This window comes from Podarcis filfolensis (genome assembly GCF_964270895.1).
Source record: "Podarcis filfolensis genome assembly, chromosome: 5".
In the NCBI taxonomy this organism is placed as follows: domain Eukaryota; kingdom Metazoa; phylum Chordata; class Lepidosauria; order Squamata; family Lacertidae; genus Podarcis; species Podarcis filfolensis.
Window position 1 is genome coordinate 59,621,094 of NC_139608.1, and position 18,934 is coordinate 59,640,027.

Here is an 18,934-nt window from a genome sequence, read left to right on the forward strand (position 1 = left end):
TGGCTAATACTGTTTTGCAGAAGTGTGCTTGTTCACTTCCTTGCTTTTGTTTTGATAGGTGCTTGGAGGGTACTGGTGCTCATTTGTGGCCGCAGTTTGGTGTTTCTGGACCAATCACAGGGTGTGGCAAGATGCTCATGGAATCCAGTTTGGGCTTGGCGAAAGTGCCTGTGTGCAGTGGGTTGGGTAGGCATGGTATACAATGAAAGTGCATTTTGCCAGCATTGTTCAACCCTGTGCTGGGGCAGTGCACTCATATTTTGGTCATTTACCTAGGTGGAAACTATTTTGCAGTTGCTGAAGATCAGTGTTCAAGTCCATTTGGAATTCCGGGTCCTATAACAGTGGAGGCCCAGGGCCTTGATTGTGTGGGCTGAAGCTCCCCCAAGGTGGGTTTCTCAGGATTATGTTGACCCCCAGCTATCTTAATTGGGCATGTCAGAAGATAAAAAGGGAAGTCCAGCAAGCCCTGGTTGCAATCCTGCATGATACTATTCACCAGTATGTTAAGATGGAATTTCGTGGCTGAATGGGCTCACTTCTCCAATATGAGTAACAATAAAAAAACAAAAATAAACAATATTTTTATTTAAAAAATAAAATTGTCCAGTAGCACCTTAGAGACCAACCAAGTTTGTTCTGGGTATAAGCTTTCGTGTGCATGCACACTTTTTCAGATACACTGAAACAGAAGTCACCAGACCCTTCTATATAGTGGGAGGGTGGGGCAGGGTTTTTCTCAGGAGGGTAGTAGGAAATGGGTGATTGACTCAATGGCTATGGTAAACCTGTTAACGACTGCAATTAGTCCTACAGGAAAAAGCAAGGGATAGTATGCAGATGATTAGCATATGCAATGAGACAGGAATCCAATATCTCTATTGACGAGGTCTCTCCATAGTTTTCAGTTTAGTGGTAAGTTGCAATTCAGCAACTTCCTAAGTCATCCGCTGTGTGCTTTGGGCAATGTAATTTGCTGCAGGTGGGAGAAGAGTGACTAAGCAGAGGCTTGTCCTTTTCTGTTGCAGGTACATTTAGGACTTCTACAGATTAGGGTTTGGCAAGTACCCTTGGTGATAAGCAATTTGCCTTCTGTGGCCTGTAAACTCAGTATGGTTCCATTTGGGGTGGGTCTGGAAGACTTTTCTTACCATTTATGGGTGGAACTGACAGAAGGGTGGGCTTAAAACCCACCCCCTTTCATGCGGCACGGTTGGCCTCGCCTGAGCAGTTTGGTTCCTCCACAGTTAACACTGCAGAAAATAGGCATAAAATCATGGCCCCATACTTCACCCCAACTTCACACATGTCAAACTTATTTATTCACACAAAATAGAGTTCTTCATCTCCCTAGACTTCCGACATGTTGACACACAGGGCTTGTAAAATATGAATATAATTCAATATCCGGCTTGCTTGTTTTTAAATGCTAGAGTTCTGAGAACTTTTTTCTATACAAAGGCATTTGGTTCCCAAATTCTATTCTACAAAGATTATTCTGCCTTTAGATAGCTATGTTCTGTGCTAGTGACGAATGCACAGAAGTGCCTAAATTCCACAGCAGGGATGGGGAGTTTTTTCTGTAGGCCACATGCCAATGGTAAGGGATGAAGCCCATGGCAATATTGCACTCTTTCTCTGCTAGCAAGTCTGCCTTGCCTTTAGATTTTATTTTTGAAACGTTTGACAACTGAACATCCTTAGCAGCACCTCTTCCTCATTTTACACATCTTGACTACTGATAACACATAATTCAAAAGCAGTGAAATATTTACTCGCTTTATTGTTTTTGTATAGTAGCAATAAACTTGTAATATACATTCAGTGGAGTATTTCACAGCTTTTCGACTTTGTGAGTTGCCAGAAGATGAAGTTCTAGATGTTTTCCATTCATGTTGTGAAAGCCAAAACAGTACTATTCTAGCACGATAGTTGCACAAACTCCCACTAAATAAATGAGATTCGTATGCAGTACATACACAATGGCAACAGGCAGCTTCAATCAAGAATCCTTTTTTTTTTTCACTGCCTATCTCCTTTTGCTAAATCAAAACAAAGCTACCACTTCATTTTATGTACAATGTCCAGTTTAAAAAGATGGGTTTCTTCTTTAAATGTGCCTTATCTACTCAAATTTGCAAAACAGTAAAGTAATGGTCTTTAATGATTTTACTAAGGCCCAGAAATACACAGCATTGTCCCCATACTTTGTATTAATTCCACCCCTGATTTTTTATTTGCAAACTGGCGGGGGGGGGGATAAATAATTCAGTAATTAAACCATTGCCAGCTGACATTAAGAATATTCCATTCATCCCGATTCAAATGTATAAATTAATGTAAGAAGTCCAAATGGGTAACTGAACAAAATTGATGGATTTACTGTAAGCCATGCGTTCAGACACAGCAAGGAAATTTATGGAGTTCCTAAGGAAGCAGTTCTGCATATTCACTGTAGCAGGAGAGAGCTTCACATGTCTATATGCTTTTGTACTTGTGTGACTGCTTTTTCCACTGATGGGCGTAGGTAAGTCCTTGCAAGCAGGAAAGTTTCCATCAGTTAGAATACCCACCTATTAATAGTAAAATGGCTTAGAGTCATCTTTCCGTATGAAGCAATTTGGTGACTGGCGAAACAAAGGCACACCAGTGGCTCACCACATTCATTAAATCAAGATATTTTTAGACTACTTACACAAGAGAATGACACCAAACTGGGAGAAGTTGTCAATGCTGCAGAAGACAGAATTGGGATTCAAGATGACCTTAACAGATTGGAGAAATGGGCCCAAACAAACAAAATTAATTTCAATAAGGACAAATGTAAGAATCGCCAGCCACACAAATAGAAGATGGGGAACATGTGGCTTGCCATTGGTGCATGTGAAAAGGATCTAGGGATATTAGTAAACCCTAAGCTTGACAGTGATGCAGTAAGAAAATAGGCTAATGCTATTCTAGGCTATATCAATAGAGTATTGGAAAATACACTTGTCTTTGGAAGTGCTTGACTACCAAAATGCCTTGGTTGATCGTTGTAAATACTGTAGTACCATACACAAGCATCTATTTAACTCATAATAAGTTTCTGCAAAAACAACATTCCTTGCTGCTTTTCAATAAGGCTGTGATGATATTCAAAACTTATTTAACGGATAAAATCACAACTGGAGTTTTGTATTTAAAACCATTGTTGAACTTGCAAAGATTCAAGATGGGCAAAAGTGTAAAAGTTGCAAATGTTTAGCACATGTTCATCCTTGTGTAAAACTTGATTTCAAATGGGCCAATTGCTAAAACCTGCACTGAAGCCTAGTGATAGCTTGCACTAAGGCACATGTGCCTGTAAAAATTTCATTAATGGGTAATTCTCAAGAAAATTGTTAAGACCAGATACCTCTGAGTATCAGACATGAGGGAAAGCAAGGCTTTGGGCTCAGCAGGTCTGCCATTCTTAAATTGTGACTGGCTAGATAGCTTACCTCAGCAAGGGTAATCATTGGATATACAGTGGCACCTCGGGTTACATACGCTTCAGGTTACAGACTCTGCTAACCCAGAAATATTACCTCGGGTTAAGAACTTTGCTTCAGGATGAGAACAGAAATCGTGCTCCAGCGGCGTGGCAGCAGCAGGAGGCCCCAATAGCTAAAGTGGTGCTTCAGGTTAAGAACAGTTTCAGGTTAAGAACGGATCTCCGGAACGAATTAAGTACGTAACCAGAGGTACCATTGTATAAACTCTGTGTTGCAGGCTTATTTACCACACTGCTTTTACTTCTGTTGCATATACATTTTCCTTTTTAAAACATAATGGAAAGATCCCATACTAAAACACACAAACCTGTATTTAGGATTTAGAGAGGTATCTTAAAGAAAATCACTAAACTGCTTCACAGACTCCAGCCTTTAGAAATGTAAGGCCATAATACTCTTGACCAAATATTCTTGCTATGCAATCAAGTTGTACCAACAACAACCCAAACCAATTTCTTTTTTACAAAAGTGAAACAAGACGAACCGTTTAATCCCTTACTACATAATTTTCAATATAGACATTTTGTTCACAAACACACAGTTCATTTAAAGACCTCTGTCAAAAATTTGCTTTTATGACTTGAGCGACAAGAGGTTAGTTTACAAAGGAGTCGTTTGGTGTTGGTTTTGAATCTTTCCCTCTACAATTAGAAAAAGCCCCAAGAGCACACAACATTTAGGGACCAAAACATACATAGCTGTGTCACTTCTGCACGCACAGGAGTTCCTTTTCGTTCACCATTTTGCATGTCTGGATGAATGTAGTCATGGTTTTTGTAGGAGATGAAGATTTGTTCCCATCTTATAACGAACTGCTGCTGTAAGCTGTAGTTGTCAACCGTCTTCCGATATAAATCCTGAGACCAACAAAAAGACAGCCAGTAACTGCTCTGCTTAATTTTGAAAGGGAGGCAGATGATAGGGAACCCCCTTTTCCTCTTACTTTGACTACTCACTATGCTATAAAATTGGTGGGAATCTGGTAGGTAAATATACCTGATACCACAAAGGATCCAGCCTTCTAAGCAGCTGGTTACCTACACCGAGGATGAATTGGCTGGGATAGGTTAAGCCAGGGGTAGTCAACCTTTTTATACCTACCACCCACTAATGCATCTTTCTTGATGGTAATTTTTCCTTATCACCCACCAGTGCCAGATGGAAGGAGGATTCAGCTTCTGCCATTGAACCCCCTACCACCCACCCAGAATCCTGAAACACCCACTAGTGGGCAATAGGGACCAGGCTGACAACCCCTGGGTTAACCGAAGGAAGGAAAGCTTCGCATCCTAACACACCTGGAGGGTTAGAGGGGCCTGTTGAACACTGTGGGATGGGGGGCTGGAAGAACATTTTCCTCACACACTTCCTGATGGTGGGAGCCTTATCATTTTTCTAGGCAGTTTCAAGGAAGCCTTTCGTAAGCTTGGAAAACTTGGCTCCATCTGGGTCATGTCCATGTGAGCAAGTAATAGTTGTGAGCTTACTTGCACGGCTGAAATAGCCTCCATTGGATGTCTGTTTCCAATGGATTGCATCCAGTGCTGCTGTGCCTGCTGTGTATAGCAGATTTCTGCTTATATATCTGCTGCTGTGTATAGCAGATTTCTGCTTATATATCTGCTGCTGTGTATAGCAGATTTCTACTTATAAAACAGATGCATGAGTGGTTTTGATGCATGAGTGGAACTCCAGATGCACAGTGCTGGACATCACTCAATACCTTGCACACGTCTCTACGCCACTCACATTAGATGACAAAATACGAAATATTGAGGCACTGAAAAAACAAACTTGGGGGTGGGGGGTGGGATAAAATCTGGTCCACTTCAAGGATCAGAGGCAAAGCTACTACAAAGTCAGATTTCATGTTTTATAGCTGTGATAAAATGTCATGGCTGCCACCAATCTGGGATGAAGGAAATGCCATTCCATTGCTGCCATTCACTCAGCAGCAATTACATTTCTGCACATTCTAATATCGGAAGACTGATCATCACCCTGTATCTTTATAGCACAGATCTGTCTTCTTCTTTTTGCTGCCATCACTTTAAAAAAGGATAGATTTTACCCCATTTTGTTTTATATATACCAGTGTCTACCATAAACCTCAAATATCACTCCAAAGGCTTATTGAATGATTCCCTGAATGCAGATTCTGTCCATGTAACCATATTTGATCGTGATGGGCAAATTACATTTTGATGGAGTTTTCACTGCAAGTTATCTTGTAGATCAGGAATGGGGAGCCTGTCTTCCAGATGCTGGACTACAAAAGACCCATCCAGCATGGTCAGTGATGGGATTTGTAGTTCAGCAAAATCAGGTTCCCCATCCCTGCCAAACATTTGGAAGTGGGCCAAAGCGTAGTGAGCCTAGTTTTTCAACTATAAAGCCATCTCTGTGCCTTAAAAAAAAATGAGCACTGTATTTATGTGCTACTCTCTCTTCGTGTAAATTAGTCAACACATAAGTTGGTTATGTTTCTGGGAGAAGCACACTAGACTTCTGGTCCCCTACAATCTCCACACTGAATTGACTGAAGGACTCCTTACCCTAATCCAATGGCAAGCAGATGGGAAAGCAACAGAGATGGCAGAAAAACCTTCAAAAATTCCGCAGAAAAGATGCCCCCTTTCTTCATCACGCTCGTGTTTCTCATGCTGAGGGTAGCAGTGCGCTTGGGGTGTTTAAACAGAAATTCCCTAGTTTGTGACGAGAAAAGAAAGAAAGAATTCAATCTGTAAAGGTCTGTCACCATATTCTGTACATATCAGCGGGGAATCAAGGCAGCTTCTGTCACACTTACTTGGGTGGAATGTTTTCAGGCCTGCTGGACCAGTCCCACATCCAATCAGAATTTTTCTTTAAAAGCTGTTCAACTTCTTTCCTTCTTTCCTGAAAATCTTCCTCAGACTAAAAGAAGAAGAGATATAATCAATTGGTTTGGAAGCTATTTCTAAAGTGGGGGGGGGGGGGGAATACACCTATTCAGCTTCTTTGGTCATTTCCACAGGTTCCCCATCCCCACACCAGACCATTCGATGGCTTGGAAAAGGCATTCGGCCATCTGGCAATCTTCAGAAAAGGCTCGGCTTTACCTGAGAGCTATTCTTTTCTCCGCTGCCACGGCTCTCGACTTCAGAAGCTCTGTGAATGTCCTGAGGCGTCTGGGATCGAGGAGGACTTGGTAAAGAGAAGTTACAGGGCATTAACCCACATGGAACAAGGTTTCTAGATTTCGTTGCTTTAGCTGCAGGACCAAGGCAGTTCAGATTCAGATGCAACAACTCAGCTACTAAGCTCACTGGGTGACTTGGAGCCAGCCCACCATCTCTCAGCCTAACCAACTTCACAGGGTTGTTGTGAGGACAAAACATGCGGGTGGGTGTGCCTTTGTGAAGAACTATGCCTTCTCAGCTACTTGGAAGATTAAAATGGAGGAAATAAATACTCTCAAGATAAGCATAGAAGAAGAATGCTGAAGTTCTGGGAGTACATACCCTCCAACATTCCTCATTTCTCACTCCCCGCCAACTGACCCTCCTTGAGCCCCCATTTTGTGCGTCCCCACCCCCACAAAGCATTTCCTATCAGATGATGGGCAAGTGGCACCATCACTACATCAACAGTACCCTAATCGCTTGTTTTCCATTTTGGGGCTAACAAAACACGGGCCACAGTAGCAGCATACATAAATAACCTTTTCTGACACCGGGGAATTTCAGTCTGAATTATCTGCAACAGAAAGGACTCTGGGGTTTTTAGGAAAGTACTTTTAAACATTTTTTTTTCAATTCATTATGGATCATTTCCCAATTGTCTTTTACTCTTATACAAATCCGTAAAGGGAGACATACTAGGATCAAATCAAAAGGGACATGGGTGGCTCTGTGGGTTAAACCACAGAGCCTAGGACTTGCCGATCAGAAGGTCGGCGGTTTGAATCCCTGCAACGGAGTGAGCTCGCGTTGCTCGGTCCCTGCTCCTGCCAACCTAGCAGTTCAAAAGTATGTCAAAGTGCAAGTAGATAAATAGGTACCGCTCCGGCGGGAAGGTAAACGGCGTTTCCATGCATTGCTATGGTTCACCTGGTCATGCTGGCCACATGACCTGGAAGCTGTACGCCGGCTCCCTCGGCCAATAAAGCGAGATGAGCGCCGCAACCCCAGAGTCGGCCACGACTAGATCTAATGGTCAGGGGTCCCTTTACCTTTACCTTTAGGATCAAATCAGAAGCTGAGATGGCTTTCATAATTCTGAGACTCTCCCTGGAAAATGGGGGCACTTGGAAGGTATGGGAGTGGCCTCAGCTCTTATCCAGAGACATTGATTGGATCAGGGCCACTTACATCATCTCACAGATCTGCCAGCCTCTTAAGACTACATGCAAATAAATAGGAGAGCACATCCTTTGAAAAGAGCAAGTGCTCTCTCTTTTGTTGTACCTGTCACAATGGGAGCTCTCTCGCGAGCTGCTTCTTCCAGACTCATGCTGGGCATCTAGAAGGATTTTCTCCATGTCGCCATTGTGAATAGAAATTGAGGCTGGGCCTTGCTCCTGGCTTGTTGGCTGGGCACCGTTACCATTCCCATTGCTGGAAAAGTGCAGCTCCACCCAGGAACCTGCTCAGCATATGTTTAGAAACAAAACAAAAACCACACAATTGCGTATTAGGAAGCCTTCAAGCAGTTTCATTTGCCGGCATTCTGTTCCAAGCCTGTCTTAATGGCCTCCTTCATGCATTCCAGGAAATGAGCAGAGTATTGCCTGTTAATAATAAATCTCTGCTCTAATAGGATCCTGCAATGATGGAGCCTTTTCAGTCACCATCAGAGCACAGGAGTTAGGTCTTCACCCTATGCTGTCTCAACACCAGCACCACACTTGATGGTCCTTTCATAGATCACCTAGTTCCCACAGCAGAAGACCCTACTGTGTATGAAATCTGCAAAAAAGCATGTGCAGATTAGGGACGTCAGACGAACCAGTCAGAAATGGGCTATCAAATACGCTGACCTATCTTGCTTTACTTTGTTTCCCGGAGGCATAGAAGAGGACCTCCAAGGGGGGAAATGATCCACCTTAGGCACAAAGTGTGAGTAGGATGCTTAGTAGCAGAAGCACCAGTTGTAAGTCAAGCTGGAAAAATGCCAATTTCACACAAGGGAGGTCGAGTTTCTGGGGTACAAGTTGTCAGACAAGGGCCTAGCTATGAACCCCAGCAAGGTGCAGGCGGTACTGGAATGGAAGGCCCCCAAGACCCGGAAGGACGTGCAGAGGTTCCTAGGGTTCAGCAACTTCTACAGGAAGTTCATCAAGAACTTCGCCCATTTAACAGCACCCATCACAGACTGTCTCAGTAGCAAAAAAGAAGTTCGTCTGGACGGAAGGGGCCCAGCAATCCTTTGAAAGCCTGAAGAAAGCGTTCGCGTCGGAAGAGCAGCTCCTGCACGTGGATCTGGAGAAGCCCATGAGGCTAGAGACCGACGTGTCAGACCGGGCCATAGGAGCCATACTTTTGCAGCCAGGAACCCAGCAAGACTGGAGGCCGTGCGCCTTTTTCTTGAGGAAGCTGAACAAGTCGGAGCAGAACTACACAGTGTATGACCGCGAACTGCTAGCTATCTATGCAGCGTTTCGCCGATGGAGACATCTGTTAATAGGGGCGCGGCACAAGATCCAGGTTTGCACGGATCACAAGAACTTGGAGTACTGGAGGACTGCGCAAGTACTCAACCAGAGACAGATTCGATGGGCACAAGAGTTCTCCAAGTTTTCCTTCGAGATCTGGTATGTGCCGGGAGAGGAGAATGTTAAGAGTCGATGCTCTCTCCCAGAAGCCGGAGTACATGGAAGGAGAGGGACCGCCGGAAGCCCGACACGTGTTCCCCGAGGACAAATGGGTGTGGGGGGGAGTGTTGGTTGGGAAATGAGAACTAGCCGGTCTCACCAGGGACGACGAGTTCGCCCAAACTAAAATCAGGGAACTACGGGAAGGAAGGGAAAACCATGGAGAGTTTGAAGAAAAGGAAGGGGTACTGTACTATAAGGGAGTGCTGTGCATACCGGGGGAGACCTTGAGGGGAAGGGTACTCAAACAACTCCACGACAACCCAACAGCGGGGCACTTTGGTCAGCACAAGACCATGCTGCTTGTCACCAGGCAGTTCTGGTGGCCAAGGGTTAGGGAAGATGTACGGGAGTACGTACGGGGGTGCGACCGCTGCCAGAGGGCAAAGGGGGAGAGGGCGGCCCCTGCAGAGTTACTGGAACCCTTACCCACGCCGGGAAGACCCTGGGAGGTGGTGTCCATAGATTTTATGACTGATTTGCCCAAATCAAGAGGGAAGACAGCAGTCATGGTAGTAGTCGATCTACTGACAAAAATGTGCCATTTCATAGCTTGCTCACATGCGGTGACGGCAGAGGAAACAGCCAGATTGTTTGTGGATCACATCTTCAGGTTGCATGGAGCTCCCTCGAGGGTCATCTCAGATCGCGGGAAACAATTTACTTCAAGGTTCTGGAGGAAGCTCATGAGCTTGCTGCAGGTCGAAGTGGGGTTCTCGACGGCGAGACACCCGGAAACCAACGGACAAGCGGAACGAGCGAACAGTATACTCCAGCAATACCTACGCTGCTACGTCAGCGAGAGACAGAACGATTGGGTAGAGAAACTAGCGCTGGCTGAATTTGCATACAATAACGCTGAACACGTGTCCACGGGAATGAGCCCGTTCATGGCCAATTATGGGTGTCCCCCCAGGGCTTTCCCGGGGAGGGGGGAGGAAGGGTGGAGCGTACCTGCAGCAGAGCAGTTTGTGGAAGAAATGGAGGCCTTGCACCAGCAACTCCAGATGAATTTGGAGAGGGCCAAAGAAATCTACAAGAGGCAGGCAGACAAGCACCGTCGGGAAGGGGAGACCATACGGCTGGGGGACCGGGTGTGGTTGTCAACCCGAGGGTTACCCTTTAAGGGAGGGTGCAAGAAGTTGCAGCCGAGGCGACTGGGATCTTTTGAGGTAACACAGCAGGTGAACCCCATGGCATTTAGGCTCAAGCTGCCTGACAGCATGAAGTTACACCCGGTGTTCCATAGGTCCCTACTCTCTCCGTACAGGGAGGGGCGGGAATTCCCAGGACGGGAGGGAGAAGTCACCACACACCCGCACGTAGAGGAGAGGGAACACCACAACTAAGCCACGGAAATACTCGATTCCAGGTGGCGGGGGCGCAAGGTAGAGTACTTGGTCGCTTGGGAGGGAGAACCCCGGTCCGAAGACACGTGGGTTCCCGCGGAGGCAATCAATGACGGGTATCTAGTGGAAGAGTTCCACAGTCGGTTCCCACGCAAACCAAAACCACCAGCAAGATTCTGGGAGGAGCAATTTGGCACCACCAACGACGAGGAGGAGTTTGAGGGTTTTCCTGACTCCGAAGAGGAGGGAGGAGAAGCGTTGGAGAGGGAGGATTCAGACTGGGAGGCTCACCCCGCGGGGAGAGATCAGAGCGGGTGGGAAGCGGGTTTTGAATCCTCTGAGGATGGCGACAGCTCCTTCCGAGGATTTCCCGCATCGTCGGCCGAGGACAGGGACGAAGTTGGATCCAAAGGTCGGGCCGGGGGTGGAGGGGGTTCTGGGGGGGGTGTGGATGTCAGGGAACTGCCATCGGAACTAGAGGAGGAGGCGAGGCTCCACAGCGATGCTGGAGAGGGGCCAAGCAGGGAGAGAGGCAGGTCTCCTGTTGGGGAAGAAAATTGGCGCAACACCAGGGATAGAGGGGGGCCAATGGGGGAAGCAGAGAGCAGGCTCCGGGACTCTTCACTGGACACCAGCGGGGAGAGCACAGGTCCTCCGCTACCCACGCCCTCCCTGCGCAGAAGACTTCCGCGCAGGGAGAGTAGGAGGAGACTGGGCGTCAAACAACTTTTATGTTGGAAAAGGTTTAAGAAACGGCCACTGACGGATTCTGCCAGCGACTGAACAGCCACGGAGTGGATGGCTGTCCAGCTAGAAATGGTTTAACCAGCCAACCTAGCCCAGAGCGGCGGCAACTTACGCACAAGCAACCCCTAAAGCCATTACATAATCTAACCAAGGGGAGGGTTTTCAAGTCCGTAGGACATAACCACACCCACTCTTGTGAAGGGCAGGATGCAGAAACAATCTAGATTGAAAGCAGCCTGTTCAAGACAAGTATTCATGGTTCTTTACTGAGCAAAACTACTTCTTTGCACCACAAATGAAATACGGGTTGTCCATAGCTTAAGAACAGTATGTGAGAAATTGCCACTTTTTTCCTGTGGAAGAAACAGCATCCAAATACTGCATGTCTCCAATCCCTACCATAAATGCTGGTTTTTAAAATTAAATGTGGATGTGGGGGCTGAGACTAATTATACAGCATTTTGAATCTTTCCGTTCAGATTCAGTAAGTTTTTATTATGCACAATCAAAGGCATCTTACAAATCAGTTCATTGTCCTTGTCTGTGGCCTGCTTCTGGAGACTAAAATCCCCAGGATGCTTAGTAGCAGGAGAAGGAAGGAAGTTAAAAAAAGGGGAGGGGGGAACCAGCACAAGCAACATGTCAAACAACCGCAGGCATCCCTGTTGCCAGATTGAAGCTATAAATAGCCTACAGATTATATATTATACCACCTACTACATAAGATCTCCTGAGCAAACAAGTCCCTCTGGGGCACTTTGAAAAATAAACAGTCCCTGGGAATTGTGAAATACCCTCTTTCAAAACAAAAGTTATAAAAGGCACCAACAGTTTTCAGTCACATGGCATAAACAGACAGCTGGCAGCCTGTGCTTCTGCCTGCTAGGTCTTGAAGCTTTCCCAAGCAACAGAATCCCATTCTGTGAGGGAAGCTGCACCAGTTGAATTTCTGCCGCAGAAAGAGGGGAAGAGAAGCCAGCTAACAGAACTCCAAGAGAAGCACAAGGTGGCAGTCAGATTTGATATCGTTGTCATTAATGTATTAACTGCCTTCTACGCAACAGTCCCAAGGTGATGTACAATAAAAACAATTTTAAGAAGTTAAACACACACACACACAAACAGTAAACACATTTAAAACAAAACTGACACCATACAAAACACACACAGCAAAGACTCAGTTATCCAGCTTGGGAAGTGCAGATAGTTGGTGCCTGCCGTAGAGCAACAGGAATACTATTTCACAGAAGAGGACAGTCACACTAAAAGTCTCCTGTGAGTAACTATGGAGCAGGCTTCTGAAAAATCTGGAACTTGCAGGAGAAGTTCTTCCACAGATCGTGGGAAATAAGCTGAAGTAGAGTTTGGAAAAGACTACAAACTCCAACTTATTTTCTCCTTGTTTTGTATTTCAGAAAAATACAACTACAACCCAGCAAGAATTCTGCCAGTGTACCCTATACATTCAAAATACCAGGCAAGCAAATAAAATTTAAAAAGAAATCTAAAAGTATGGCTGATGGTGCAATAGGATGTTTCACATATTGTGCAAGTTTTACATTTATAGCTGCTAGTTTGATTTCACTTCCCTTAAGCTTTTTTTTTTTAAGGCGGATGGGGCATATGCATCAGCTCTAGTCACTACAGTGTAGGTGGGGCAGTCCTATATGAATGTATTAAGATCACAACGGTACAGACTGGAAGATTTTTGCTTCCTACATAATTTTTCAGCGCTACATCTTGGGAGCTCATATACATTTTGTATATCACAGTCCTCAGCACATTTAACTTTGCATGTTAACTGCACATACATGAAATCACATGCTTCGCAAGAATCAGGTGATGTGTAGCTAAAATCATTTCAGGCTTGGTAGAAAGTTGACTCTTAATAATAATAATAATAATAATAATAATAATAATAAATTTATTATTTATACCCCACCCATCTGGCTGGGTTTCCCCAGCCACTCTGGGCAGCTTCCAGCAAAAGATTAAAATACAATAATTCATCAAATTTTAAAAGCTTCCCTAAACAGTGCAACAATAAGAATAATATAAATCAATGCCAGCACATCCGCTTTGCAACAGACTTCATATTTAGCAATACACCCTGATACTGTTATTATTACTTAATGATCCAATTACTGGTATGATCTACATCCCACTGAAGTCAATAGGGAAATTCCCTTTCATGTTACAATCTACCTTCAGGTTTCTCATTGTATGTTGGTAATAAAACCCAGGACTGCAGCTCCTTGAACAAGCACCGTATGTCAATAATTTCCGAAGGCCAATTATTTACAGCCACAAACGTTGCATAAAGTTCTGAGTAAAGGGCCTATGAGTCATGCAGGCAAAGGTGTCATGAGCACAGATGGGAGAGAGCAAGGATGACTCTCGCAACAATAAAAAAGTGCCCTGGATCTGCCCGTTCTGCACTTCGAAGGCCCTGAGCTACACAGCCCTGTGTCTGAACAATACTTGCCCTCCTGGTTGGCACTTCAGCTGGCCAGGAGCATTACACGGTCGGTGCGAGGCGAAGGAGAAGCAGCAGCAGCCGCCCATTTCCAAATCTTAGAGAGAAGTCAAGTTATCGACAGCCCCACCAAAACGAGAGGGCCTTGGCCAGGAATCGGGGGAAAGCTTTCACCCTGGCATTTCGCCATCCCATCTCTCAGCTTCTCCTACCAGTGCCATTTCCCCACGAATTTCAGAATCGCAACCACCGTTAGGGGGAAGGGGAGGAAAAACAAACAAACAAAGAGTGACTTGGAGAAATCTCTGGGGTTCAGAAACAAGGCGATCAGGAATCCCCAATATCTCTGCCTCTGATCAGCCAAGAAGAGCCTCTCTCCCTCCCTCCCCCCAGTAAGACTTCTCCCAGTAGAGGCCCAATGGTAAAGGGGGACCTTAAGGCTCATACTGATTTCAGGACAAGGAGGCCGATCCCTTACCCTGCAAGTTCTCCTCTTGCACCCCCAGCCCCTCGCTCGACGACATGACTCCTGGGAAAGAAGCGCGTCTATTTTGGAGTCTCTCTCTCTCGTCTGCTCTCTTCCCGCTGACGCCGCTGACAGTAGCAGCTGCTGCCTGTTTCGGGAGCCAGCCGCGCACGCCCAGCTGATCGACCCCAGGGAGAGATCCCGTCTGTTATTGTTATTGTTGCTGCTGCAGGTTCGAGGGAAGGTGACGTCGAGGGAGAACGAGCGGCCCGGATTGGCTGGCAGGCCAGATCTTCGCCACGCCTTCTCCTCCTCCTCCGGCTGGCGATGTTTGCAGTCAGCTGGCTGCAAAAAGCGAGCAGGGGTAGAAGCGCAAAGAGAGCAAGCGTGGAATCGGGAGGTATGTAAATAGCAACCCTTGCAGTGATCGCAGTATTTTGCGAGGTTCCCCAGTAAGGCGGCTCAGCTGTCCCCACCCCCAACAGGCCTGCTATGCTCGCGCAATGGAATTGTTGTTATTATTTCTTATTATTATCCGGAGCACTTTAACGCAGGATTTAAACCCACGAAGAGACCCTGCCCACCGGACCATCAACTTGCATTGCACGCTCCGGATTGGCTGGAGTGGGTGGCAGAAGGTAACCGATTCCGTATTGGTCGCTGAGCGTGGCTGGACTTCTCTCTGATTGGGTGAGGAGCGGGGTGGGGTGGGGACCTCCAGGAGGATCCCGTCGCCACGCAGCCTCCTAGTTAATCTTTAGATGAACGATTGTGACCTCCTGTTCCAGCATCGTCTCGTGCAGCCCTTAAACTCGTGCGCTTGCTAGGCAACTTGTTGACCTGTCCAGCTTGGTCGTCTGGGAACATTAACCCCTTGCTAGCTGCAAAGGCTCTTTAGCTTCCTGCGCTGTTATCTATCACTTTCCTGGTGCGCAAAAAAAAATGTGCTATTAAGCTTTCGCAAGCAAATGTCTCCTGAAAGCTCCTTTACCCCACTAGCCTATTTGATAATCTCCCTATTGCCTAAACTACGCCACGTCTGTTTCCTAGGCCTAGGGTAGCTGTGTAGAGCAATAAAACTCCACAGGCTATTCTGAAATCTGCGAAGAACCTAGGAAGCTGTCTCATACCTTGTCAGAGCAGAAATCCATCCAGTGCAGTATTATCTACGCTTCTCTCCAGAGTTTGAGACTGGGGACTTTAGGGATTGAATCAGGGCTTTTGCACACAAGTGAGATGTTCTACCACAGAGCTTGGGCCCTTCCCCAGAGGTCAGTCAGCATATCAGCTGATACATGGCACATAGTGGCATTCCACCCACCTCTTGGAAATGCTTCTTCTCTGAAACCTTGTGTTGATTTTGCCTGCTTAAGAAAATGCTTTCTGAGAAATATGCCCAAGAGCCAGAATGTTCCCAAGCATGGCATCTTCAAGGTTACAGCTTCTGCTTCACCAGCCTCTCCTATCTGGGAGCAAGAACATCGGGGGATGGGTATAGCCATGTGGAAGTTCCGCCAGATGAACAAAGTACAGTTTACCATGTTGCAGAAATTTATGTATAGGTTGGGGGGGTAGCCCCTCCAGCAGATATCATGCACATGCAGCACACTACCAAAATCAGCACAATCACTTTTGTGACTTGTCCCCACAAAACACTTCATCATAATTTCTTCCTATCTATTCAAAGGGCCTTTGCTGCACGATACCAAATGTAAGAATTCACTGATAAATGTATCTATGTACTGGCTCACTGGGGAAACTTCAGAAATTCATATAGACATGTGAGCTCAGCTACTCGGCAGCCCCTCTGCCTGAGTGATAATTCCTGGCATCCTGATACCTGAGTGCCAGACAGGTAGCCATTCCAGAAATAACAAACCCAGATGAAGACAAAAGGGTGTGATTAACTTGGCTGGGAAACAGGGAAATGTAAATATCTCTTTTGTTACACTTGATGGGTGTTTGACTGAAGGCAAGGAGAACCATGGGGCAGGGTCCAGGATGCTCAGATTACTGCCACCAGACCTCCCCTTTCATGATGTAACCATGATGTATTAGTGATGTAGTTTGGGGGTGGATGTAACATGGGGATTAGCAGCTAATAAAGTTTGGGTGCTCTTTTGTTCGGGGCTTCCATCTTGTTTCACCTTGTGGCAGGTGGGAGTCCTGTCACGAAAGTCTTCAATAAAGACCAAGCCTTTATTGTTTTGCTCTGGTATTCCTGGCTGGTGTCCTTGTTTTTTTGTCCAATGGAGCCCTCAGATTTCTCCGTTAACAACAATTTCCAAAAATAGGCTGAGCCAGCATGCAGGTATGTTTTCACCTCAACACAGATCAGAACATCCATAACTGGGTGCACATAACTCCATACCCTCCAGTGTGTCTCCGATGAAAATAGAGACATCCTAAGGAAAAGTGGGACATTCCAAGATCAAATCAGAAACTTCTGTAAATCTGGGGCTGTCCCTGGAAAATAGGGACACTGATGCTTTGCCCCCCACCCACTTGGACCTCACCCACCACAGCTGGTATGTGTTTCTCAACCACTTTCTCCTGAAGGAATGCAGTCCCCCAACTGCCCAAAAGATTGCCCACCTCTGCTATGAGTCTAGTTCTTGGTATGAGCTTTCGTGTGCATGCACACTTCTTCAGATCTGAAGAAGTGTGCATGCACACGAAAGCTCATACCAAGAACTAACTTAGTTGGTCTTTAAGGTGCTACTGGAAGGAAAAAAAAATTTTGTTTTGACTATGGCAGACCAACACGGCTACCTATCTGTAACTCTGCTATGAGGTGAGATAGAGAGTCCAAGAACTTTGTGCAGGGATCAATGTGAGCATGGGTTTGTACCCGGCCTTTCCACTTCCAGATCCAGGAGTCTGTCAGCTGGACTACTTTGGCACCCACCAGTGTATCTCAACTAGCAGTGTATAACTTGAGAACAAAAAAGACACTGAGATACCGTAACTCAGGTGGTGCCCTGTGGTAAACTCTGCTCTGTTGGTGTAATCCCTTCATCTTTATGCTAGTCAGTAGATACTGATAACTTTTCCCCAAAGAGATTCCTCTCTGAAAGTTCAGCGGCCTGATCAGGGAGCTCAATATAGAAATCCTGTGAAGCTGCGGTGTTGATGGTTTTCAGTTGGTCATTAGCACAGATGAGTGAGTCAGAGACTGTACTCTCTAACCTTGAAGGTTTTCACAATAGGCTTTTCAGCCAACCACAGAAGCAATAGGGAGGGAAGTTGGCCCATCTCTTCAGGAACTGAAAATAACTGGAGAGTAAAATAATCCATGCTTGTTCTGGGGAAAACCTTCATGTGGTGTAATGCTCCTTTGAGTCCAACAGCCATTCTGAAGGTTCCTCTGGAATGCTGATGATGATTAATTTCATACTGCTTTATATTTTGAAGAGGAAAAAATCACAACACATTAAAAAATCGAACAAAACAATCCGGAATAAAACACTTCCAAAGGAAGTCAAATATAAACTGTACATTTAAAACAATATAATTAATAATAATAAATAATAAATGCATAATTAATAGCCAAGTCAGTGTCAAATGTGGGTAGAACAGCCCTGACGAAACGTTCCATGGACCCATCTTATTTTAATGGTTGCAAGTTGTTTTAAATTGTTTCTATTTTTTTAATGCTGTAACCTGCCACCGGATCTTAGGGTGAAGTGTGGGTTGTAAATAAATTATAATAGTTATTAATTATATTAATAATAATGCTGAGAACAGGAACGGGCACCCTGTGGCTCTCCAGATGGTGTTAAACTTCAACTTTGATCACCCCATAAAGCAATATATATATATTTGAAAATTACTATTTTATTTTTATGAATGTATTTTTAACAGCAGCAACAACAGTAAGTAGCCCATCAACATTTAGAAAGCCCTACAGGCTTCCCATCACTGGCTTTGAATAACCCCTAGTAACCCAAACAACCACAACTGCTTGACTCAGCATAAGGCAAGCTTCCTTTGTTCCTACTTCTTGGGGAAAACAGCATCAGCATAAAATGAAATGCACTTCCCTAATGGGCGGTAATAAAGTGTCTTCTAGGCTGACTCCATTTAGCGTGCCTCGTTTGTGTCTATGCTCTCTGGTTCAGGCCAATGTGGAGCACATGATTTCCCCCAAAGCACCCTAGGAATTGTAGTTCCTCCCTCACGGAGCCACAATTCTAAGCACCACAGTTAATATACCACAGTTCCCAAGATTCTTTGGGAGAAGTTATACATGCTTTGAATACCAGTATGTGGTGCGGATCTGGGCCTTAGTTTACACTCTGCTCTGGTTCGCCAGAAGCGGCTTAGTCATGCTGGCCTCATGACCTGGAAGCTGAATGCTGGCTCCCTCGGCCAGTAAAGCGAGATCAGCACCACAACCCCAGAGTCGGCTACGACTGGACCTAATGGTCAGGGGTCCTTTTACCTTTATCTGCACTTTAAAATTCTTCTAAGTGACCCAGCAAGTAGATCGCGTTCCAGACATTC

General features: G+C 45.5%; 1 protein-coding gene and 2 long non-coding RNA genes across 4 annotated transcripts in view; 2 read left to right on the plus strand and 1 right to left on the minus strand.

The window, feature by feature from the left end:
• LOC310763989 overlaps window positions 1-4,173 on the plus strand; it is a 412,791-nt gene extending 408,618 nt beyond the window's left edge. Inside the window, exon 2 of the long non-coding RNA XR_014548941.1 lies at window positions 3,677-4,173. This is a non-coding gene — a long non-coding RNA (uncharacterized lncRNA). The remainder of the gene's footprint in view (window positions 1-3,676) is intronic.
• BNIP3 (BCL2 interacting protein 3) lies at window positions 1,764-15,049 on the minus strand. Its single transcript, XM_083617084.1, has 6 exons — window positions 14,441-15,049; window positions 7,985-8,162; window positions 6,638-6,722; window positions 6,346-6,452; window positions 6,092-6,241; window positions 1,764-4,393 (listed from the first exon to the last, which is right to left on the minus strand). Exons 1-6 carry the CDS (start codon window positions 14,484-14,486, stop codon window positions 4,339-4,341), a joined length of 621 nt encoding a protein of 206 aa, XP_083473210.1. The 5' UTR covers window positions 14,487-15,049; the 3' UTR covers window positions 1,764-4,338.
• LOC310763990 lies at window positions 14,721-17,337 on the plus strand. Of its 2 annotated transcripts, XR_014548942.1 has the most exons (4): window positions 14,721-14,828; window positions 14,970-15,066; window positions 15,479-17,046; window positions 17,234-17,337. It is a non-coding gene; the product is annotated as an uncharacterized lncRNA (long non-coding RNA). The 2 variants fall into 2 exon arrangements; XR_014548943.1 differs by lacking the exon at window positions 14,970-15,066 and having other exon boundaries at window positions 14,737-14,828.
• Window positions 17,338-18,934: the final 1,597 nt, after the last annotated feature.